This window comes from Aquarana catesbeiana, linkage group LG07 (assembly GCF_042186555.1).
Source record: "Aquarana catesbeiana isolate 2022-GZ linkage group LG07, ASM4218655v1, whole genome shotgun sequence".
NCBI lineage: Eukaryota > Metazoa > Chordata > Amphibia > Anura > Ranidae > Aquarana > Aquarana catesbeiana.
The window spans coordinates 11,521,254-11,547,290 of NC_133330.1; the positions used below are offsets into that span (position 1 = coordinate 11,521,254).

Here is a 26,037-nt window from a genome sequence, read left to right on the forward strand (position 1 = left end):
AACGTCTCTTCCCCCTCCCCCTCCTCCCTTCTACAGATCCTCAATGGCCGCTTCCATCGCAGCCCAACCACACAGGCGGCTCGCAGAGTCCCTTTAAATCATTAAATTCTTCATTTGTAGCAACTGTGGGAGGAAAACGGAATCCTGAGGCTCCGCCCTCCGTTCCCCCGAGCGACTTTGATTCCGGCTTTTTGGTGCCATTTTTTTATCTAATTTTACGTTCTCTTTCAATCTGTTTGTTGAAGTTTTATAAACGTACAAAGAAAACGATAACAAAACAAACTAAAAAATTAATAAAGAAATAAAGAAACAAAAAAAAGAAACAAACAAAAAAAGAAAGAAAGAAAGAAACAAAAAAAAAAAAAAAAGAAACATCACGTACAAATTTAACTTTACAGTCTATGGATCAAAGTTGCCTCGAAAAGTCGCACCAAAGAAGCGCAGGCGCCTTTTCAAAAAGCCGCTGAGACTTTAAGTGCGCACCGATTTGGACGGGTTGCATTGAAAAGACTGGGGGGTGCGACTTGTCGCGCAACAGATTTTTTTTGGCCATCTGTGTCCCCATTGAGAAGAGTTCCCTTCACTTCCTGTCTCAAAGCCAAAAGAGGAAGTGAGAGGAAATCTGGGAATCCCAGAACTCCAGAACTAGTGTCCCCATTGGGAAGTGAAGGGAAATCTCCCCAATGGGGACACAAGTTCTTGGATTCCTGGATTTTCTCTCATTTCCTCCTTTGGCTTTGAGACAGGAAGTGAAGGGAAATTTCCTCCAATGGGGACAGAAATTCTTGGATTCCCGAATTTTCTCTCATTTCCTCTTTTGGCTTTGAGACAGGAAGTAAGGGAAATCTCCCCAATGAGGAAACTAGTTTTGGAGTTCTTGGATTCCCAGATTTCCTCTCACTTCCTCTTTTGGCTTTGAGACAGGAAGTGAAAGGAAATCCCCCCCAATGGGGACACTAGTTCTTGGATTCCTGGATTTCCTCTCACTTCCTCTTTTGGCTTTGAGACAGGAAGTGAAGGGAAATCTTCTCAGTGGGCCAAAAAAAAAAACTAATAGGGGTTCTAATCTGGGAATCCCAGAACTCCAGAACTAGTGTCCCCATTGGGAAGTGAAGGGAAATCTCCCCAATGGGGACGCTAGTTTTGGAGTTCTGGGATTCCTAGATTTCCTCTCATTTTCTCTGTTGGCTTTGAGACAGGAAGTGAAGGAACTCTTAATGGTGACACAGATGGCCAAAAAAACCTGTCAAACATCAAAGTCGCACAACAAGTCGCACCCCCAGTCTTTTCAATGGCACCCATTCAAGGGGCTTTGAAAAGGCGCCTGCGCTTCTTTGGTGCGACTTTCGATGTGACTTTGATCCATAGAATGTTTAGATCAAAATTGCACCAAAAGTTGAAATCAAAGTCGCACGGGGAATGGTGAATGGAGCCTCAGGGTTACATTTTCTTTCTGCTATAGTGCGGGTGGGAAGGGGTTAATTAGAGATGACGGAAACCACACCCCATAACACTTAGGTGATTCGGATCGCGATTCCAGAATAGCGGCAAAATGTGAGCGCCATTGTGATGCCATTTAATGGCATCCCAATTGTGGTGCGATTTTGCCACGTGATAAATTGCTGCAAAATCGCAACGTGTGAAGCTTGTCGCACAAAAAGGAGGAGGAGCCTCTCTTAGGTAACAGCGCCGTGTGTTTCGATTGTGCCTCGATTGCAGCTACAACCGCAGCAAAATCGCAACCACGATTGGGGTGCTATTAGCAATCCGAATCCGATCCGAATTGCCTAGGTGGGAAGGCAGCCTAAGACCCCATAAAACACTGAGGCGGTTTTCAGGCGTTTTAGTGGTAGAAAAAGTCTGTAAAGTGCCTGAAATCTGCCCCCATTCTCTGCAATGGGTGACGTCACACTGGGAGGGCGATGGAGCAAGAGTTGTGTAGCTCCGCCCTCTATGGATGAGTCTGCTGCACACAGCGCTCTGCAGTGATGACACAGGACCACCAGGGGGCGCAGCGATGGGACAGACGCAGTAGAAGGCGCAGTGATGACACAGGACCACCAGGGGGCGCAGCGGAGCAGATATAAAGTTTGTACAAAGTTTGGTGCTTCCTGTCTGAACTTTGGACTTGTGCTGATTGGACGGCTGCAGAGACAGGTAAGTTCCCTCCTCACCTGTCATTAATTATCAATCCTAATGACGGGGAAGACCTAAACATCTATTCTACATACAGGGAGAGAGCAGACTGGGGGAGGGGGGCAGTGGCTGGTGCAGAGCATTGCACCATGTACAACATAAGATCTAAGCAGGGTCTGCAGAGCATTGCACCATATACAGGGTAGGATCTGGGCAGTACTGAAGAGCATTGCACCTATACAGAGTAGGGTCTGTGCAGGGTCTGCAGAGCATTGCACCTATACAGGGTAGGGTCTGCAGAGCATTGCACCTATACAGGGTAGGGTCTGCAGAGCATTGCACCATATACAGGGTAGGGTCTGCAGAGCATTGCACCATATACAGGGTAGGATCTGGGCAGTACTGCAGAGCATTGCACCATATACAGGGTAGGGTCTGCAGAGCATTGCACCATATACAGGGTAGGATCTGGGCAGTACTGCAGAGCATTGCACCATATACAGGGTAGGGTCTGCAGAGCATTGCACCATATACAGGGTAGGATCTAGGTAGTGCTGCGGAGCATTGCACCTACACAGAGTAGGGTCTGGGCAGGGTCTGCAGTGAATGGCAGAGCTTTTTCTCCTCTGTGGAACTACAACTCCCAGCATGGATCTGGCAGATCATACAGAAAGCTGACTCCGCCGAGTCTGAGTTGTGTAAGGCATTGTGTATATTGGCAAACACTGCTCAGCCTCATTTCACTTGTGTTCTGGTTGAACTTGATATCTGATTATATATAGAGCCTCCCACTATAATTATTAATAGAGCCGCCCACTCTGATTATATATAGGACCTCCCACTCTGATTATATATAGGACCTCCCACTATGATTATATATGAGACCTCCCGCTCTGAATATATATAGGACCTCCCACTCTGATTATATATAGGACCTCCCACTATGATTATATATGAGACCTCCCGCTCTGAATATATATAGGACCTCCCACTATGATTATATATAGGACCTCCCACTATGATTATCTATGAGACCTCCCACTCTGATTATATATAGGACCTCCCACTCTGATTATATATAGGACCTCCCACTCTGATTATATATGAGACCTCCCACTCTGATTATATATAGGACCTCCCACTCTGATTATATATAGGACCGCCCACTCTGATTATATATAGGACCGCCCACTCTCAGCCTGATTTCTGTATTGCAGAGAATTGTGAGCTGATAATATAAGGACGGATTTTCTCAGTTCTATTAGCTGGATGTAACTCTCTTCCCGGTTGGTTGGGGGGGGGGGTCCTCTCTGCACTGTGTTGTGTATAATATTGGGGGGGGGGGTTGCTGGTTATTCCCGCCCAGTCGGTGTATCCGGATCGATGAGTGCAGCGCAGATCCCTCCCACCACCTCCGAAACTCGATACAAAGGAATCCGGACGGATCGATTTCTCCTTCTTTTCACACTGTAGGAATCCGCCATTGTGTGCAGCGGGGGACGTTCTCCCTGTTCTCTCCTCACCACAATACAGTCCAGCAGGATCATTCGGGGCCCATTCACACCGGCCTGATCCATGCCGCATTTTCCGCACTGCAGCGCACAGCGGGGTGGGGTGGGGAGGGGCTGTATTGCAGTGTACGGCAGGTTGGGAGAGGCTGTACTGCAGCGCACAGCGGGGTGGGGAGAGGCTGTACTGCAGCGCACTGCGGGGTGGGGAGAGGCTGTACTGCAGTGCACGGCGGGGTGGGGAGGGGCTGTACTGCAGCGCACTGCGGGGTGGGGAGAGGCTGTACTGCAGCGCACGGCGGGGTGGGGAGGGGCTGTACTGCAGCGCACTGCGGGGTGGGGAGAGGCTGTACTGCAGCGCACTGCGGGGTGGGGAGAGGCTGTACTGCAGCGCACTGCGGGGTGGGGAGAGGCTGTACTGCAGCGCACTGCGGGGTGGGGAGAGGCTGTACTGCAGCGCACGGCGGGGTGGGGAGGGGCTGTACTGCAGCGCACTGCGGGGTGGGGAGAGGCTGTACTGCAGCGCACTGCGGGGTGGGGAGAGGCTGTACTGCAGCGCACGGCGGGGTGGGGAGGGGCTGTACTGCAGCGCACTGCGGGGTGGGGAGAGGCTGTACTGCAGCGCACTGCGGGGTGGGGAGAGGCTGTACTGCAGCGCACTGCGGGGTGGGGAGAGGCTGTACTGCAGCGCACTGTGGGGTGGGGAGGGGCTGTACTGCAGCGCACTGCGGGGTGGGGAGAGGCTGTACTGCAGCGCACTGCGGGGTGGGGAGAGGCTGTACTGCAGCGCACAGCGGGTGGGGAGAGGCTGTACTGCAGCGCACAGCGGGGTGGGGCTGTACTGCAGCGCACTGCGGGGTGGGGAGAGGCTGTACTGCAGCGCACAGCGGGTGGGGAGAGGCTGTACTGCAGCGCACAGTGGTTAAAAAAAAATGCATCCAATCTACATTGATTAATCCGTCTCAGATCTGTGCAAATCTACCCAGGGATTGCGCACACCGGCGCTGCGAAGGCACAAAACTGACGCAGAGCCGGATTTGCAATTCATCATTTCCATAAATTGCTGAATTTTGGACCTTTCACCCGTCGCCGGCCTCCATTGCTGTTTATGGCGTCGGGTGTGCCAGTTATTGCCCCTTCTCCCCTTTCACACACATGAAGTTTTGTTCTGCGGTTGTTATCTGTGTGAGCAGCTGATTGGCCGGCGTGATAAGTTCCCCGCCTCCTCCTGTCCATCCAGATAATAGGAGTTTGGAGCGCTGGGGGAATCGCCCCCATTGGGTTGATCGCAGAGCTGTCACCTCCACAGTGATACACTTCAGAGGGGACCTGCCAGGAGAGATAAGGGGTCTACAATGTTATGTGGGGCCCACAGCTGGGGTCAGCGGTGTAATGGGTACAGATCAAGGACAGCCTAGGGACTCCACTATGTAATGGGGGACTCTGATGTGGATCCTGGGGGGGGGGGGGGGGGGTCTGTAATGTAAGGGGAATCTGATGGGGACCCTGATGTACTAGGGGGACTCTGATGGGAACTGTGATTTAAGGGGGTCTCTGATGGAGACCTTACTGTAAGGGGGTCTCTGATGGTGAGGCATCTGATGTGGACTTTGATACAAGGAGGGCTGTAATGTAAGAGTTATCTGATGGGGACCCTGTTGTAATGGGGCACTGTGATGGGGACTGTGACTTAAGGGGGGGGGGGGGGGGACTCTGATGGGGACACTGATGTAAAGAGAACTCTAATGGGGACCCTGAATTAAGGAGGTATGCTGATGGCGATCCTGATGTAAGGGAGTACTCCGATAGGAACCCTGATGTAAGGGGGGGCCCTGATGAAATGGGGGATCTGACAGGGATCCTAATGTAAGGGGGACCCCGATAGGAACCCTGATGTAAGGTGGGACTCTCATGGGAACCCTGATGTAAAGGGGGGGGGGACACTGATGGGGATCCTGATGATGGGGGGGGGGGACTCTGGGGACCCTGATGTAAGGGGAGACTCTGATGGAGACACTGATGTTAGGGGGGACTCAGATGAAGGGGGGACTCTGATGGGAACAAGGCAGGAGTTGGAGGGAGATTCACAATGGGGGGGGGGGGCTGGGCTCTTCTCAGGGCTGATAATACAAAGTAACACATTTGGGGTCTATTTATAGAAAAAAAATCTCTGCACATTTGATTCCCCCCCTATAAATAGACCCCAAATGTGTTACTTTGTATTATCAGCCCTGACAAACATTCGCCCAGCAGCAATAAAATTGCTACATTTTGTGTAATCTGATTATTTCCTGTGATTGGAAGCGCCACCTGGTGGCCATAATAAGGTGTTTCCTGGGAAGATACTGCATGATGGTCACTAGATGGCGCTCACAAGTGATACGATGTTCATTCTTCCCTCCTGCAGGTGGCAGCAGACATGGCGGAGGTCCAGATACGGGAAGGATCGGTCAGCACATCAGGACAGACCTTGTTTTACCGCGAGGCGGTCCCGCCGCAGCCGCCGAGCTCCCCCAAACCCCCCGTCCTCCTCCTGCATGGAATTCGGTTCTCATCCCAGACATGGCTGGAGCTCGGGACGCTGAACAAGCTGGCCGCCGCCGGACACCGAGCCGTCGCCATCGACCTCCCAGGTGCGTAGAGAATGACTTGCGGCTACATCGATCGGTGTGCGTCCGATCATACAGACATTCTCTGCAACACATCCACATTTCCCGTGTTTTATCCCTTTAAGAGTTCCAGACTTCCTGCAGTGAGCCGACAACGCCTCCTCTGCTGCGCCGAAATCCCAAGCAGTGTTGTCACCGCCCAGTTTTACCCTGCAGGACTACAGAACACCTCCCCCTCTCCTCATCTCCATAACATAAGTGTGGTCCAGCGGGGAAAAACTGGGCTCTCTGTACAGCACTGCAGTATATGTCAGAGCTATATAAATGTATAATAATAATAGTGTGTGACGGGGGGGGGGGCGCATTAGAGTGTAAGCTCCTCTGGTACAGAGACTGGTGTGAATGGCTCAGTGATCTCTGTACAACACTGCGGTATATGTCAGAGCTATATAAATAGCATGTGGGTGTGGGGGGATATTAGAGTGTAAGCTCCTCTGGTACAGAGACTGATGTGACTGGTTTAGTGATACTGTACAGCACTGTGGTATATGCTGGTGCTATATAATGCATAATAATAATAATTGTCTTATTTGATTTCCCCTCTGTGCAGGTTTGGGCCGCTCCAAGGATGCTGTGGCCCCGTGTCCCCTGGCAGAACCGGCCCCGGCTGCCTTCATACAGGAAGTGCTCGACTCCTTGAATTTGGCCCCTGCGGTGATAATAAGCCCCTCCCTCAGCGGCATGTACTCTCTTCCCCTCCTCCTCCACAATCCGCAGAGCGTCGCCGCCTACGTGCCCGTCGCCCCCATCTGCACAGACAAGTTCTCCGCTCAGGACTACGGCCGCGTTCAGGTAAAAAAGAGCACCTGCCACTTTTCGCTATTTTCTCTCCAGGTCAAATCTTCTTCCTAGAGTAGGAAAAATACCACATTATGGCCACTAGATGGAGCTAATGACCATAGCAAATAAATATTTATTTCCTATAATCATCACCCCCTCCTAGTGGCCATAATGTGGTATTCTCCAGATTCACTCTATGAAGAACATTTGACCTGGAGGGAAAATAACAATAAAACTTGACCTGACAACTGAATGATTGTACATGCAGTTTAACAGGACAAGCAGCTTGAAATCTTTTTTTTTTTTTTGTTTAAACGCTACCTCGCTGCGATCTATTGAAAATCTTTGTCTGAGCCAAGCTTTTGTAAAAAAAAAGTTTATATATATATAAATATATATAATTTATTTTTTAATTACATTTTTTTTATTAATTTTTTTTTATGGTAAATGAATACTTTTTTTTTTTTTACTTTTATTTAATTTTAAATGAATTTATTTATTTTTAATTAAAAATAAAATAAATAAAACAAAAAAAGTAAAAAAAAAATATCTATCTATATTTTTTTTTACTTTTTTGTTTTATTTATTTTATTTTTAATTAAAATTAAATAAAAGTAAAAAAAAAAAAAAAAAAGTATTCATTTACCATAAAAAAAAAATTAATAAAAAAAATGTAATTAAAAAATAAATTAACAAAAAATACTAATTAAAAAAAATACGCCTCTTCGTGTCTACTCTATAGTTCTACATTTATATTTCTCTGTTGTACGTTAGGTTCGCACTCTGATCGTTTATGGGGATGGAGATGAGCAGCTGGGGGAGGTCTCACTGCGGAACCTGAAGAACCTGACCAATCACCAGGTGTTTTGCATGAAGGGGGCGGGGCACGCCTGTTACCTAGATGACCCAGACACCTGGCATCGCGGCCTCTTGGAATTCCTCGCAAGCCTGAAATGAAGTTCCGGCAATTCCATTGCGATTGTAGCGCCAGATTGAACGCCATAGACTGCCGGACCAAACACTATAGACCACCGGACCAAACACTATAGACCGCCGGACCAAACACTATAGACCGCCGGACCAAACACTATAGACCGCCGGACCAAACACTATAGACCGCCGGACCAAATATTGCAATAATAAATAAAATGCCCCCCCTCCTCCAATCCTCTCCGCCTCTCTCTCTATATATATTGCAGTAGATCTTAACCATGACTTTCACACATTATAAAGTTGATTGCACACAGACTCATTGAAATAGTTTTTATAGACACAATACAGATCCTATCCTCACATCTATAGTGCAAAGAAATGATAGTGCTTTACAGAGAACGCTTAACTGTCAATATGGTTTCCTGCTCCAAAGAGCTTACAATCTAAAGCCATAAAGCTGAATCCACAAAGCTTTAAAACACAAGGAAAAGTATCTTTAATGTGCAATGTGACGGTTATTTTAAAATCTTATTGGACTGCTGAAAATAACTGTCACTTTTTTGACCTTATCCTGGTGTGTTAGTTTTGTGAACTGAGCCTGGCTGTTGTAAAGTGAACCTGTCATGGCAATGAAATATTAGGTTTGATATAATAAGTCAGCAGCAGCCAGAACTAAATGTCTTCAGGTACTTCTGTTATCTTCACGAGAGCCTTGGAAGCTCCCAAAACCAAGGAAGTCTGATAATGACAACACCCTACAGCCCCTAAATAGAAATTGGGGGGGTTGTGGTGGTCATGGGGACAATGTCAGTAGTTTTAAAGTGGACCTGCACCCTGAATGTCAAGCTGTGCTCCCCTGCCTCTTCCCTCCCCCCTCTCTTGCCAATAGACTTTTTTTTTTTATTATGTACTTTGTGTTTCTCTCTTGTCAAGAAATTATTCCAAACCCTTGCTTAGGTACAAATGTTCTGCAGAGCCACCAAGGACATCAGAGCATGCACCGGGCCATGCGCGCACGAGTGGGGTTTCCCAGGTATGTGCAAAGGACAGCCAACACAAATCTTCCCTGTTTTTCCGCATGCGTGGAAAATCCACAGATGCCTAGGCAGGTTCTGCCAGGACCCGAAGGCCAAGCAGAGCCTGTGGGCATATCTGTGCATGCGCATTAACGGCGGTGGGGGGCTTTGCCTGTACAGAACAGGACTGAAGTTCTGCTTTAACTCTTCCTCACTCAACTAAAATGTGTTTTTGTGTCTTCCTAAAAGGAATTGGGTCTCTTCAAATGGAAGCCGAAAGGGCATAAAGACATGATACTAAAGGGTTAACTTCAACCCTTCCCCAGTCCCCTAGTGCTGTTTTAAGTTCAGTTGGAACCATCCATAGATCCACCAATTGGAGGCCGAAAGGGCATAAAAATATGACACATAAGGTTTCAACCCTTTCCCATTCTATCCAAGACCAAATAAAATGTTTTTGGTGGAGAATGTGGGCAACCCCAGCTGCTTCTCACTCACTTCAGTGCTGTTCCAAGTTTTATTGGAGGCACCCATAGACCCAACAATTAGGGGCCAAAAGGGCATAAAAACCATGAAACATGATGGTTCGACCTCTCCCCATTCTATCCAAAACTAGATAAATTGTTTGTGGTGGAGAATGCGGGCAACCTCAACCACTTCTCACTCATTCAGTGCTGTTCCAATTCCGCATGGAGCCACCAATTGGGAGCCAAAGGGGCATAAAACAGTACACAGAAGGGTTCAGCCCCTCCCCATTCTATCCAAAACTAGATAAATTGTTTGTGGTGGAGAATGCGGGCAACCCCAGCTGCTTCTCACTCACTTTAGTGCTGTTCCAAGTTTTATTGGAGCCACCCATAGACCCAACAATTATGGGCCAAAAGGGCATAAAACATGAAACATGATGGTTCGACCTCTCCCCATTCTATCCAAAACTAGATAAATTGTTTGTGGTGGAGAATGCGGGCATCCTCACCCGCTTCACACTCTTTCGGTGGTGTTCCAATTCAGTTGGAGCCAACAGGAAATATATACAAGATTCGTCTTTCAGCCCCCCCTAACCTTGTAGATGGGTTTGATCTACCAGTGGAGATGAAGGTGAGATTCCAGATCACAGGAGCAGCAGAGCCACTGAAAAGCCATTGTAGGGAAGAAACACACAACCAACCTAAGGTCCCAATCTGCCTGGTCAGATAAGTCTTAAGGCCGGTCACCAAGATGCTTGGTTTCCAGGTCCTTCATTTGGTCTTAATATTTATTAATAACAACCAAATCCACCCACAGTGCAGCGTCATTCCAGCGGAGTGCAAGAGAACAATGCAGTCAGTCTAAATCGCTCCCCTGCTTACCCCCTCCCCCCTTCTGGGCAAAGCTCCACCAGTAGAGGAGAAACAGGGAGGGAGGTACGTGCTGAAAAATGTCCTATTGGACCCCTCACAGAATAATCACAGGTGCATTATGGGTGAGACTTTCCCAGGAACTGCAGTAGGCGGCATACTCTTTGGTTTTTGCAGGATGGGGAGTCAAGTCACAATTTTCAGGGGCTGGGGGGGGGTCTGGGACTCAGGCAGGACCACTGGACTGTGTGCGCATGGGACACTAGGGTAGTTCCCATCTTGTGCTTGCAGCAGACCTCTGCAGTGTATGAGGAGACACCAGGCATGGGAGGTGCTTAAAGTATACAGGGAGACCTATCAAGTAGGCTGTATGGGGCACCACAATTTCTACTGTTGCCCCTGACTGTGTCCACTCCTAATTGGATTTCTTCAACAAGATTTGATTCTGGTATGTAGACACTGGAGGCCGCCATCATGGACCAGAATTTAGGACTGTGCGTCGGTGATGTCACCGATTCCTCACCATCTGATTGGCTTTCCTCATGTCTTATGTTCCCTTGTGCTGAGTTATTGTAAATGGTAAATATTGGTAGAATTGCCAGTTAAGCGGGGGTCCAGTTGTTTGGGAGTTCACGGAGAAGACACATGATGTGCGCAGTGGGAGGCGGCCTCTAGAATTGCAGGAGCAGCAGGTAGCGCATACGGGCCTGGCTCTCCTTGTAGACGAGGTATTCACTCTGACTGAAGTGCGTGTCTTTGAATTTAGGCATTTGTATTGGCGGTCCTTGAGGAACAATTATTTTCCTTCCGTCCAAGGTCAGCTCGGTATCCTTCTTGGGATCTACAAATCAATGATAGAATAACATAAAAACCATATAAGGATATTATTAAATACCAAAATCAGCAACAATGTCATATCTACAAAACCAAGGGAGGCTCTTAACGTCCCCAAAACAGTGATGAGCAGCAGCCGCTTTGTCCTCAGAACCCGACCCCCATGAAATACTTGCCCCGGGACCCCTTATTTCCGGCCTTTTAATCTAAAGTATATTTAAAGACAATCAAAACCAATATAAATAACTCTAACATACATTAAAAAGGTACATTTAGAGGTCTATGTATAAAATGTTCCCTGTGGGGATATGAAACATCTACACCATCAGGAAGAAAATTGCTGCATTTTCTCTAATATGTGTGGTTCCTATATCATCAGTGCTACCTAGAGGCCATAATCCATTTTTTTTTTTCCAGAAACCCCTCAATCATATTGTGGCCACTAGATAGTGTCAATGATATAGGAACCCAGTACCAGGACAGGGTCGTCCAGCACCCAAGGATCCATAATTGCACCCCCCCCACACACTGTTAATACATGCCTTAGTATGGGTGAACTACCCTGCGTCTAGCCTTTGCCTCCTTGTTTGCCTGGGCCCGGGGCAACTGCCCCTCCTGCCCCCCCTTTGTCCCAGCCCTGTAGGAACCACACACAAGTACAGCAATTTTTGTCCCAATTGTGTGGATGCTTATATCCGCACAGCACACATTTTACACATAGCCCCCCTAAGTGTAACCTTTGAGTGTATTTTAAAAGGCGTTACACTGGGTTTTTGTTATCCCTAAAATTACTTTAGGTCGAAAACGTTTTACAGCCAGAAAATTAAAAATCATAATTGCCCAAAAAGGCTGGAAATGAGGAGTCCCGGGTCTGTGTATAAAATCTTGACTGTGCAGATATGATAAACATCCACACAATCCATATGAGAATGGCCACATTTTCTCTAATATGTGTAGTTCCTATATGGTCAGTGCCATCTAGTGGCCACACTGCATTATTTTTTATTTTTTTTACAGAAATCAGGAAACTAAAATGTATCATGGCCACTAGATGGCAACGACGCTCTAGGAACCACACATAATAGAGGAAGTACAGCAATTTTGGTTCTGTTTATGCAGATATTTGTCCAATCCACACATCGAACATTTTATACATAGACCCTTTAGTTTTGGATGCAGAAGTGAAGGACTAGAACCCCAGTTTTTATTGCTGTCTCTCTTTTAAATGTGTCCTGGTGACCAATGTTACCAAAACAGTTGTCACTGGAAATGGAAGTGAAGGGAAATTTTCCAATGGGGACGCCTGGTGACAACGAAAAAAGGGGATTTCCCATTAGTTTGGAGAGATTTCCTCCCACTTCTTGCCCCCAGAGAAAAAAAAAATTTAAAAAATCCTTAAAAAGGGATTCTAACATTTTTCTAAAACAAAAAAGTTGTTTAGACTTTAAAGATCACCTAACCTCTTCACCCACCCCACCAAAAGTATTCAGGGTTTGATCGGGGGGGGGGGTCATAGCATTTAGTCACATGAGCTGTGTTAAGGGGGAAGATTACCCAAATAGAACCCTCATCCTTTCCTTCGGCAGAGAGAATGGAATCTCAGTAGTATGATCCTGGAACAGTACTTTGTTTCCACTTTAAATACAACAGATAAGAAAAGATTTTCATAATCCGTACCTGGCTCTGTCATTCCGCGTGCCACCACACTGTCATACCCCGCGGGGGCCTTCTTCAAGGAGGGGTCATCTCTGGTGATGTGATACTCCTCCCCCAAGGCCACTTCATTCAGGAACATGATTCCAAGGGCCTTCGAGGTGCAGCCAACTGCGAGAGCAGAAAACAGATCAATGCCATGGCATCATCAGTTCACAGTTCATATATCTACCATACAATGGTAAACTCTGTGGTCTTGCAGCATTTGGTTCTGGGTTCAGTCCACAGTTGCATTCTTGGTTATGTTGGGTATAACGACCAATGGCCATAGGGGGAAAACTCTCATCATCCAAAAAGTCTCACCAGCCCACAGCTGCACTTTCGGCTATGTTGGGTATAATAAGCTAAGGCCGTAGGGGAAAACCCTCCTCCTCCAATCAGTCCCACTAGCCCACAGTTGCACTCTTTGCTATGTTGGGTATAACAGTCGACGGCTGTAGGGTGAAAACCCTACTTGTCCAATAACTCCCACCAGTCCATAGTTTCATGCTTTGCTATGTTGGGTATAATAGCCGATGGCTGTAGGGTGAAAACTCTACTCGTCCCGAAAGTTCCACCAGCCCACATATGCAGTCTTGGCTATGTTGTGCATAACAGTTGATGGCGGTAGCGGGAAAACTCTCCTCATCCAATAAGTCCCACTAGCCCACAGCTGCACTTTCTTCTATAACAGACTACAGCTGTAGGGGGAAAGCTCCCCTTGTCCAACAAGTCCCACTAGCCTACAGTTGTATTCTTGACTATGTTGGGTATACCAGCCAATGGTTGTAGAGGGAAAGCTGTCCTCATCCAAGAAGTCCCACCAGCCCACACTTGCACTCCTTGCTATATTGGGTATAACAGCCTACAGCCATAGGATGAAAGCTGTCCTCATCAAATAAGTCCCACCAGCCCACAGTTGCACTCTTGGCTATGCTGGGTATACCTGCCTACATTCGTAGGGGGAAAGCTGTCCTCATACAAAAAGTCCCACCAGCCCACAGTTGCACTCTTGGCTATGCTGGGTATACCTGCCTACATTCGTAGGGGGAAAGCTGTCCTCATACAAAAAGTCCCACCAACCCACAGTTGCACTCTTGGCTGAGTTGGCTATAAGAGTCGACGGCTGTAGTGGGAAAACTCCCCTCGTCTAATAAGTCTTGCTAGCCCGCAGTTACACTCGTGGCTATGTTGGGTATAACAGCCAAAGGCCTAAAGGGGAGAAAAAAAAAGAAAAAAAACTCTCTGCATCCAAAAAGTCCCACCAGCCCACAGTTTCACTCTTGGCTATGCTGGGTATACCTGCCTACATTCGTAGGGGGAAAGCTGTCCTCATCCAATAAGTCCCCCCTAGCCCACAGTTCCACTCTCGGCTATGTTAGGTATAATAGTCAACGGCCGTAGGGTGAAAACTTTTCTTAGTCAATAAGTCCCACCAACCCACAGTTGTATTGTTGGGTATGACAGCCTACAGCCTTAAGGGGAAAGCTCTCCTCATCCAATAAGTCCCACCAGCCCACAGTTGCACTCTTGGCTATGGTGGGTAGATCAGTCTACAGTCATAGGGGGAAAGCTTTCCTTATCCCACTGGCTCACAGCTGCACTTTTCGCTATAACAGACTACAGCCATAGGGGGGAAAGATCCCCTTGTCCAATAAGTCTCACCAGCCCACAGTTGCATTCTTGACTATGTTGGGTATACCAGCCAATGGCCATTGAGGGAAAGCTGTCCGAATCCAATAAGTCCCACCAGCCCACAGTTGCACTCTTGGCTATGATAGGTATAACAGCGGACGGCCGTTGACAGAAAGCTCTCCTCATCCAGTAGGTTCCTAACTTTTTTTCTACAGCAGAGCGGTACTTGCTCCTTTCTCATCCAGGCTAGAATGGCAAGCTCTCAATTAGACTCTTACAGGGATGTGCTGTGGGGCTCTGTGTGGCCTTCAGGACCCAACAGAGACCATCTACACAAGCGTGTTTTCCCCCTCGCATATGAGCAAAGACAGCAAGTATAGATGTTTCAGATCTTTGTTTTTATGCGCATACCCAGGGAAAACCTTGCCATTTGCCAATGTGGTGCAGGGTTCTGCCAGGTCCCTGCGCACGCATCAAATCTTCAAAAAGAGTAATGCGGGTGGATGGGCCAAGCCAGAATTAAGGGGGCTGAATTTTTAACGCTTTGTAATCTCTAAACAAAGATCCTCCATACACAGGGATTACACTCAGGACTCCGGCAGGTGAACAGGGCGACCGGGGGGGGGGGTGTGTGTGTGTGTGTGTGTGTGTAATAATAATCAGTGGGGGGGGAGTCTGTCAAGAGATTCTGTCACTTGTGAATAGACAAAGCAGCAGCTTCACTTTAAATTTGCCGCCATCTTACCGTATCCTGCAGATTTACTGTTCTCTGAGGCGAAGTAGATCCCTCTGCCCACACGCCCTCCTGAATGGGGCATTATGCGCAGGCCACTTTTCAGGATGGCCGCCACCACTGCTACGTTGGTGCCGTGCCACAGCAAGCGCCGGTTCTCGATGTCCTCGTGCTCTTTGAGTCTTTCCTCCTGTGGCATCGAGAGATACAAAGAACAGCAGAATTAGAAATAAAGGGAAAATAAAAAGGAAAAAGACTGTGCTGGGGACTTGTCACAATACATCATTTACAGAGATATTGACTGCCCAAGGTAGTGATGGGGAACCTTGGCACCCCAGATGTTTTGGAACTACATTTCCCATGATGCTCGTGCACTCTGCAGTGTGGTTGAGCATCATTGGAAATGTAATTCCAAAACATCTGGGGTGCCAAGGTTCGCCATCACTGGCCTAAGGTATCCCAACTTAATCACTGAAATCTCATAGAAGCGATAACGTGTTATATTAATTTTAAACGTATTCAATCTTGTTAAATATGCGGCTTTCAATTAAATAATCCCGCTACAAAGAACCTTGTTCAGATACTTCCCCTTATAGGGGGACAACGCTCTGGCCCTTCTAATTGTGCTCCTGCGTTGTCACCCTGTCACATGTGTCCTCTAGACATTTGCACAACACAAAAATTAGTTTAGTTTCGTTTCTGTTACTTTCCGTTGATTCGTAACGATTCGTAATTTCGTAAGACGTGGGTTTTCGTATTCGGACGCGTTCGTATTTTCGTAAGAGTTATTTTTGCGTTGATTCGCATTTCCGTTGATTCGAAATAAGTATTTTCGTTATATTTCGTATTCGGACGCGTTCGTGTTTTTGTAAGAGTTATTTTTTCGTTGATTCATATTTCCTCGAGTCTAATTTTCGTTGATTCGAAATTCGTATTTTTCGTAGATTTAATTACATTTGTACTTTCGTGAGAATGACTGCCTTATTTATTCGTACTTTCGTAACATTGTTTTCGTAGCTTCGTTATCGGAGCAGAATTCGTAATTTTACGCAACATGTACGCTATTATATGTTTAAGAAGCAAAGAATTTCTCTCTCACAAGTCACAACTTAACTCACAAATCCACCAAAACAGTGCCACCGACCCAACCACACCCTGTCAGGACTCTGGATGGAATGTACTGCAGTCTAACACAGAAAAACACACAAGGGGATAAGAAACAGGCTCATTGGGGGAAGGGACAACCTCTTCAGGGGAAGGGACAACCTTATTGGCCAACGTCCAGAAATATTTCAGAACTAACAAATTTGTTCTTTCGAATTCTCCTTCAGCAGAATTTTCGTTATTTCGTATTTTCGTTGTTTTGATTTCTGTTTTCTAAATATTCGTAATTCCGATTTTTTCGTTCATTTTGATTTTCGTTATTTTGAATCTTTGTTCTGTATTTTCGTTGTTTGTTTTCGTTTTTTTCGGATTTTCATTCTTTCGGATTTTCGATGTTTCTAATTTATTTCGTATTTTTGTTATTTTTTATTTTCCATATTTGTTCTTTCCGATAATTAGTTGTTCGTTCGAATTTTTTAGTAAAACATTCGTTCATTCGTATGTTTACGAATGAACGAATATAACCAATTTTGACGAATAACGAATTCGTAACTAAACGAATTGCACATGTCTAGTGTCCTCTGGTGGTAAAAAGCAGTTCTGAGGGCAACAAAAGCCTGTTGACACAAACCTGAAGTGTAAAGTATGACTGACCTCCAAGTGTCGGTCCACACGCCAGACATTCAGGATTTTCAGCGACCTATAGGTGGGTCCCGTATTCTTCAGATACTTATCAATCACCTTAGAGAGAGATACAAGACACGTTACATTTATAGACGTCCAAGGCTTTCCAAATCATCGCTTATGTAATCTCCAGTCCAATTCACCACATCCTGCTAAATGGAGAGTTCCCAGGTCTGTACACCCGCTGTGCCCATTATGAGGGGTTCCCACCATCCCTGTGCTGAGTTCCCGGGTCTGTACAACCGCTGTGCCCATTATGAGAGGTTCCCACCATCCCTGTGCTGAGTTCCCGGGTCTGTACACCCTTTGTGCCCATTATGAGGGGTTCCCACCATCCCTGTGCTGAGTTTCCGGGTCTGTACACCCGCTGTGCCCATTATGAGGGGTTCTCACCATCCCTGTGCTGAGTTCCCGGGTCTGTACACCCGCTGTGCCCATTATGAGGGGTTCTCACCATCCCTGTGCTGAGTTTCCGGGTCTGTACACCCGCTGTGCCCATTATGAGGGGTTCCCACCATCCCTGTGCTGAGTTCCCTGGTCTGTAAACCTGCTGTGCCCATTATGAGGGCTTAGCAGTAAATCATCCTATTATAATCTATGACTTACAAATGGAAATGATGATAACATTTAGGCATTAATAACCTTCAGTTCCTCAAACATCATACTATTATTTTCAATAAAGTCTGAAGTCACATTGTCCTGAGTAGTTGCTTGGCAGACAGGTTCTCTCACTCACCTTGTACTCATCCGATTTAGGATCTAGTAAGTTGAGCTGACACTTCAATAGTTGATAATCCACATCCAGTGGGTGGGGGACCTCTTCCAGTTGGGATTCCTCTTCCTGCTTCACCTTGTCCGCCTGCAAAGTCTGAGCCAGCTCGATGTCTGCCAGGACCTGATGGAGTAATGGAAGCATTTAGAGGGGAACAACATGGCCAACAATATTCGGTTTTGGATGCCTGTATAACAACATAAATTCCGGTACCAGTAGCATGTCCTTCTTGGCTTGCAGGACCTCCAGGCTGTCGATAATGGGGGGTGTCTGGCGTCCGAAGTTGTGTGGAATGATTGTGTAGAAGCGGGAGGACAGGTCACTCAGCTCCTGCTTTTTGGCTTTTCTGTCCAGCGCGGCCTGCAGGTTCTCCAGAGCGTCGAACCCCTTCGCTATCTGCGCCTTGCTCAACTTCCCCAGCGGCATCTTCTTTATGTCTGCAGCACAAAAGAGGTCACCTTTATTCGGCACTCTTCACAATTTATATCCAACTATAGAGCTAGTCTATGAAGGCAAGTTTGCTTTATTGTCATCTTGTGCTCCTTATATTTAAGGATTGTATTACCAACAGAAGGCAATAGAGCTAGCTCATACTCTAGACTCATATGGATGCTGTATGGTCAAAGGTTGTGGAGCCTGACCATCACACTAACTTCCTCTTCAAATTGATGGAGTTCAGGTTCCTCCAGTGAAGGGTCTTCTTAATACTCCATTATACAAAGACATTGCAGACAATTTCACTCTTCCAACCTTGCGGTAACAGTTTGAAGACCCTTTTCTGTTCCACCAGGACTGTCCCCTGTGTACAAAGCCAGATCCATAAAGACATGGTGTGACCAGTTTGGTGTAGAGGTCATGCACAGAGCCCTGACCTCATCCCTACTGAATACCTTTGGGATGAATTTGGAAGGTCAGTGGTGAGCCAGGTCTTCTCAACCAACATCAGTACCTGACCTCACAAATGCTCTTTTGGATAATAGGGGTTCTGGCCTTCCCCAGCCTTGTCTTGGAAAGGGCCTTCTCAATTCTAGCATAATTGGAAGCCAGCTCTATAAAAGACATATAGTTTGATGGGATTGGTGTGGATAAATTGGAGTATCCTGCACACAGCCCTGACCTCAACCCTACTGAACACCTTTGGGATGAATTGGAGCACTGATGGTGAGCCAGGTCTTCTCATCCAACATCAGTACCTGACCTCACTAAATGGGCACAAATCATGGTAAGCAATATCAGAAGAGTGGATCCGGCTCCATAAAGACATGGTTTGACCAGTTCAGTTTGGGGGAACTCAAGTGTCCTGCACAGAGTGTTGACATCAACCCTACTGAACAAATTTGGGATGACTTGGAACACCAATGGTGAGCAAGGTCTTTTATTTTTGGTTCCCAATGGAGGCCTGATGTGTGAGCCAGCTCTTCTCATCCAACATCAGTACCTGACCTCATAAATGGCCACAAATTCCTGCCGTCACCCTACAAAATCTTGTGGAAAGTCTTCCCAGAAGAGTGGAGGATGTTATAGCCACAAAGGGGGGAGCAACTGCATATTAATTGCTATGGGATGGGGGAGGAGGGCAACTCCATATTAATGATGATGGGGGAGGCAAACTCCATATTAATTATGATGGGGGGGGGGGGCAAACTCCATATTAAATGATGATCGGGGGGGGCAAACTCCATATTAATGGTGATGGGGGCAAACTCCATATTAATGATGATGGGGGGGCAAACTCCATATTAATTATGATGGGGGGGGCAAACTCCATATTAACGATGATGGGGGGGGCAAACTCCATATTAATGATGATGGGGGGGGCAAACTCCATATTAAATGATGATCGGGGGGGGCAAACTCCATATTAAATGATGATGGGGGCAAACTCCATATTAATGATGATGGGGGGGGCAAACTCCATATTAATTATGATAGGGGGGGCAAACTCCATATTAATTATGATGGGGGGGGGGGGCAAACTCCATATTAATGATGATGGGGGGGGGCAAACTCCATATTAATGATGATGGGGGGGCAAACTCCATATTAATGATGATGGGGGGGGCAAACTCCATATTAATGATGATGGGGGGGCAAACTCCATATTAATGATGATGGGGGGGCAAACTCCATATTAATGATGATTGGGGGGGGGGCAAACTCCCTATTAATGATGATTGGGGGGGGCAAACTCCCTATTAATGATGATTGGGGGGGGCAAACTCCCTATTAATGATGATTGGGGGGGCAAACTCCCTATTAATGATGATGGGGGGGGGGAACTCCCTATTAATGATGATGGGGGGGCAAACTCCATATTAATGATGGGGGGGCAAACTCCATATTAATTATGATGGGGGGGCAAACGCCATATTAATTATGATGGGTGGGGCAAACGCCATATTAATGATGATGGGGGGGCAAACTCCATATTAACGATGATGGGGGGGGGCAAACTCCATATTAACGATGATGGGGGGGGGCAAACTCCATATTAACGATGATGGGGGGGGGGCAAACTCCATATTAATGATGATTGGGGGGGGCAAACTCCCTATTAATGATGATCGGGGGGGCAAATTCCATATTATTGATGATCAGGGGGGCAAATTCCATATTATTGATGATCGGGGGGGCAAACTCCATATTAATGATGATCGGGGGGGGGCAAACTCCATATTAATGATGATCGGGGGGGGCAAACTCCATATTAATGATGATCGGGGGGGGCAAACTCCATATTAATGATGATCGGGGGGGGGCAAACCATATTAATTATGATGGGGGGGGCAAACACTCCATATTAATTATGATGGGGGGGCAAACTCCATATTAATGATGATGGGGGGGGGCAAACTCCATATTAATGATGATGGGGGGGGCAAACTCCATATTAATGATGATGGGGGGGGGCAAACTCCTTATTAATGATGATAAGGGTGGGGTGGGGGACCACGACAAACTCCATATTAATGACCACAGGGAACAACTTCATATTAATGACTATGATTGGAAGGGGGGGGTTATAGACACAGAGGGGGGCAACTTTACATTAATGGCCATGGGCAGGGCCGTCTTAATAGCATCATGGGCCCCTGGGCAAAGTAATGCACTGGGGCCCCTACCAGCCTGCCCCAATTTACGCACCTACTCTCAAGAATTAAAGTATAAATAGTTGATAGAATTAAACACATATTTATTAGTACTTTAAATAAAATCCCGGCCATCCTGGGACAGCTTAGTAAAAAGTGTTTCTGTCCCGGCAAATCCAGGACAGTTGGCAAGTATGATGTCAAGCAAGATTATCATGGGGCCCTCCTCCATGCACCTAGGGCCCCCATGCATTAAGACAGCCCTGGCCATGGGGTAAGGGGAGCAATTCCTCATTAATGACCCAGGGGGATGGGCAACTTTATACTAATGACCATAGTGGGGTTGGGGGGGGGGGGGGGGGGAGACTCCATATTAAAGCCTATTCTTCCCATTTCCTCTCTAGGTTGAGTGTTGTTCATTCATAAAAATAAAAAAAAACACACACACCACACACCACACACAGGCGTGATCCGGGTAAATACCACATTATGGCCACTAGATGAAGCTAAGGATGTGATCCACAGCTCCATCTAGTGGTTATAATGTGGTATTTTCTCAAATCATTATTTATTATGAGAGAATAACATTTGATCTGGAGAGGAAATAGGAGAACATTTGATTTTGCCCACAGAGAGAAAAAAAAAAAAAAAAAAAGTACCAGTAGTCCTTCTAGAGGAAACGCGATGCAATTCTTTTATAAATACACCCCTAGCAGTTTGCTTCATATGGATAGGCTCCTCTGTTTACCCAGATTCATGGTCTGCATGGCCTCCTTGAACATGTCGCTGCTGAAGATCAGTGTCATGAGATCCTGGGTGGGTTTGTCCAGGGAACATGTCTTCACCTTCTTCTTTGACACGCCGTCCACTGTGTCCACCTGGGGGGAGGGGGGGATATATATATATACCTCAGCTGTCAGTATACAATATGGAGGTTGTATACATTCAACAAATCAACTCCCATCCTGCACCCAAATATATTCCCCCCTGCTATGATTGGTTCTCAACTCTAGAAAGAATTTGCTAGGTGGTAGAACTTTTGGCGGCGGAGATGTTGTATGTCTCTTCTGCCAAAAAAAACTTCTTCCCCTTGCTCTTGCAATTTTTTTAATGCCCGGAAGGCAACGCGGCTCCTTTATCACGTGGCCTCTGTGATTGGCTCTCACAGGAGTCGCATGATTGGGAGCCCATCCCGATTGGCTGTTGGTGACAGCTCAGGCAGTGTGCTAGGAGCGTTCACTGAGTGCAATCTCGGCATACAACGTTAGGCTACCGTGGACACCAAGGCTGTCTTTAACGCAGGGCAAAAGGGGCACCTGCCCCTGGCCCAGTCATTGTTGTGGGGCCCAAAGCAGTTGCCCCTTGAGCCTGTAAATAGTTGATAAGTGGACCTGTGAGGGCCCAACAAAATGTTTGCCCAGGGGCCAATCAATATTAAAGATGGCCCTGGTGGACGCATTCGTATCGCGTGTTAGCATTAATTACAGTGCCCGCCTCCTCTTGCTCCATTTCCCCAATCTATTCACTCTGACCCCTGCTAGTCAAAAGCCAAACGCCGCCATTTTTAAAAAATATAATTGGCGGACGGCTTTTTTTTTTTTGGTCTTCGCTGCCCGCCCAACAGATGTAGCGTCCAACAGTGCAAGATGAGGTGCGAATGTCATGCTCCTTATGTGTCACGCATGCACGGTGCAACATTACACTCACCATAAGAAAAAAAAAAAAACATTTTTTTTCCCAAGATCTCATCATTTAAAGAAAAATATACTGGGAAGGCACTGAGGACGTGGCGTAGCCTTCCCAGGATGCATCTGTGAGGACCTGACTACATCACCAGTGCCTCAAGAAAAGCAGGAAGTAAGCTAGTTTAAGTGTTTTAACTCAGCATGCAGGGATGAAAAACGTGTGTGTTTTTTTTTTTTGGTGATAGGTCTACTGTAACAATCTCGGTATCCACAATCCCTCCCTAATTTGGAACCCCAAATATATTTTTTGAAAGGGTTGCAGAGGGTGGGAAGACCTACAACGTCCAGATATACAGATTTTACTTCTCCCTGTGACCCAGTTGGGGAGATTTTTCCCTCACTTCCTGTCCCTGTGACACCAGGGCAAGAAATAAGTAGGGAGGTTGCCATCAGGACAGGAAGGTGCAGTCAAAGCCGAAACACAGACAAAAACATTGGGCAAAGTTCTAACCCTTCCACATCAATTTTTGCCTCCCTGCCAGAAAAACTTCAATTTCCTGTCCTAACAGCAAGGGAAAAAAATTCAAATATACATTTGCAATGCATATATGTGAATTGTTCATTTCAATTGGTCATGGGATCCAAACACCCCTACACAAGCAGATACCTGACCTCTAGTGTTGTTAGGTGACACTCCTCAGGTGAAGGACTTGCCCTGGGCTGCTGACTGGACCACAAAGAAGTGGCTGGTGACCAATAATCCCAACACTTTATGACAATTCTAAGTCCACCTACCTTGACCACGGCCTCTCCGTTGTCCTCCTCCTCATCGTCATGCTCCACCTCGATCATGGTGTATTTTCCGGCGTGCGCTGTGAAATTCTCACGATCTGACCAGTTGTTCTTCGTCTTATCCTTAAACTTCTTCTCAAAATCCTTCTTGGCAGAGGCTGCATCTGTGAAATAACTTGTCTTGTTCTGGCCAACCTCCCCCTGTAACGAGAGGAGCATTATGATCAATTGACAGGCCAGGAGCAGTTTTTGGAGGATACTCACCTGACCGGGGGAGTTCAGCTCCCCAATTGTTCACCTTTACAGGGAGGCTCATGATAGGCAACTATAGGGTCAAAGGTTTGAGGGCACCTGACCATCACAGCTATATTGTGCTTGTTGAAACCCAACTGAGGATAGGTGCAGGGCACTAGACCCAAGTTTTTCTTAAAAATACTAGAAGATCTTTAGTTGGGACTAAAATAACCTTGGTTTGGCAGCTCCTCACAAACAGGAGTGTTCCCAATCAAGGGGGGGGGGGGGTCACCAAGCTTGAGTCGTCTAAGTATATTCAAAACAGAAGGAGCAACAAAAACATGATGAGAGTCCAAGTATGTACTTCATTGATCTATAAATGATTAAAGTGCAACCCCTGAAACACATTGGCTCTTTGTGGTTAACCTTTTGCCATTTGTCGATCAATAAAGTCTATATTTGGACTCATGTGTTTGGGGCTCTTTGTGATGAGTTTGTGTGAGTTTGTTGGACATCCCAATTCAAAATCATGGCCATTATTATGGAGTTGATCCCTATTTGCAGCTACAACATCCTCTACTCCTCTGGGAAAACTTTTCGCAAGATTTTGGATTGTGTTTGTGGAAACTTGTGTCTATTTGTGAGGTCAGGTGCTGACGTTGAATGAGAAGACCCGGCTCGTCAACACGTTCCAATCCATCCCAAAAGGTGTTCAGTAGGGTTGAGGGCAGGGATCTGTGCAGGACACTCAATTTTCCTCCAAACTAAACTGGTCAAGCCTTGACAAGATTTTGGAGGGTGCCTGGGGGAATTTGTGCCCATTTGGGAGGTCAGGTACTGATGTTGGATGAGAAGACCTGACCCACAAGTGAAATTTCAATTTTTCCCAAAGGTGATCAGTAGGGTTGAGATCAGGGCTCTGTGTAGGACACAAGTTCCTCCACACCAAACTGGTCAAACCAGGTCTTTAAAAAGCTGGTCAAACCACATCTTGATGGAGGTGGTCCAAATTGGTCAAACCAAGTCCTTGCGGAGCTGGTCCAAATTGGTCAAACCACGCCCTTATGGAGCTGGCCAAACCGCGCCCTTATGGAGCTGGCCAATCCGCGCCCTTATGGAGCAGGTTTTGTGCACCTGAACACAATAATTTAGAAGGGTGTCCACAAACATCTAACCTTAGATTGTATGTTATGTCTATGGGCATGTTGTGGGTTCCCTGTGACCTCTGAAGGCTCTCCCATCTGATGTTTGGGAGCAAATATTTGCTTTCCAAAATTGATTTTCCATCTGATATTACTCCTCTAAGGTAAGGCCAGGGATGATAGCTCCATTTACCCTCCATGGCTGCAATTAGTTTATAGTATGATGCCACTGCTGACCTGCTTTTCGGAAGAGGAGACTCCAAGGCTGCCATTCCTAACCTTGCTGCTTTACTCTGAGCAGGGCGCTCAAGTTTTCCCACTGAACTGGCCAAGCCATGTCTTAATGTAGTTTGCTTGCTTTTGCAGTACTCACCACACGGCCCCAACGATTCCAGGTGACGTATTGAGGTGGTTTACCGGCAGACCAATGGAGAAGTTGGATGATGTAGAATTTATTGTTGTTGTGCCCGATGTTGGTTTGGTTCAGCATGCAGTCATAGTCCTCAAACACCTGAAATAAGGACCAAAAATGTGAAAAGTTAGGTGCAGGATGATGCGATAATAGGATGAAGTAACAGCCATGATCTGTCTGCATTGGGAAGAACAGAGGCTCACATAGGGAAGAACAGAGGCTCACTGTCATTAGCATGTTGGTGGGGGGTGAAGAGTGGAACCAGGGAAGGCAAATTAGAAGCAGAATGAACTTTAGTGGCACTTTTTTTGTTTTAGTAGGGGGTGCCTATGTGAATATTCACATCTGATTGGGGGAGGGGTGTCTGTACTGAGGGGTCTATACTGGGAAGGAAGTTCTGTTGTACTGGGGGAGGAAGGGGGACTGTCCTGAGGGGTCTGTACTGGGGGCTCTATTGTACTGGGGGGTGACTGTACTGAGGGGTCTATACTGGGGAGGGAGTTCTGTACTGGGGGGTGAATGTCCTGAGGGGTCTGTACTTGGGAGGGGGAGCTGTTCTGCACCACTGAAAAGGATTGCTCTTTGTTTATATAAACAAACCGGGGAATGAGCACCCAGCACGCCACTCACCTCGTATCCGGCACATTTGGTCAGCGTACATGCTGAGTCCATCTTGGCCTTCCCTTTCTTCCCAGAAGCAGCTTTCAGCGCCTGTACAGCGCTCTGGAAGCGGTCGGGGGCAGGGGCCTGAATCTCCTCCTCCTTAATTTCCTCTTTGACTTTTGTCTTCTTGCCTTTCCTGGTGCTCTGGGCCTGGGTCGCTGCCCTTCTCTTGGGAGCCATCTTTGTA

General features: G+C 46.8%; 2 protein-coding genes across 3 annotated transcripts; one reads left to right on the top strand and one right to left on the bottom strand.

Annotated features, from left to right (window-relative positions):
- Nucleotides 1-2,007: 2,007 nt before the first annotated feature.
- On the top strand, nt 2,008-8,341 carry LOC141102677 (putative protein-lysine deacylase ABHD14B). Of its 2 annotated transcripts, XR_012235184.1 has the most exons (5): nt 2,008-2,157; nt 6,052-6,277; nt 6,864-7,105; nt 7,868-8,124; nt 8,191-8,341. XR_012235184.1 is itself a non-coding variant. In XM_073591592.1 (4 exons), the coding sequence occupies exons 1-4, from the start codon at nt 2,047-2,049 to the stop codon at nt 8,048-8,050; spliced, it is 762 nt and encodes a 253-aa protein (XP_073447693.1). In that variant the 5' UTR covers nt 2,008-2,046; the 3' UTR covers nt 8,051-8,161. The 2 variants fall into 2 exon arrangements, 1 of the variants encoding a protein (XP_073447693.1); XM_073591592.1 differs by lacking the exon at nt 8,191-8,341 and having other exon boundaries at nt 7,868-8,161.
- On the bottom strand, nt 8,342-26,037 carry PARP3 (poly(ADP-ribose) polymerase family member 3; the record flags this gene model as incomplete). Its single annotated transcript, XM_073591590.1, is given in 10 exon segments — nt 8,342-11,220; nt 12,891-13,037; nt 15,286-15,463; nt 17,032-17,118; nt 17,798-17,956; nt 18,047-18,270; nt 21,671-21,800; nt 23,403-23,600; nt 25,149-25,286; nt 25,818-26,037. Coding segments are annotated over 10 exon segments (1,644 nt in total). The 3' UTR covers nt 8,342-11,050.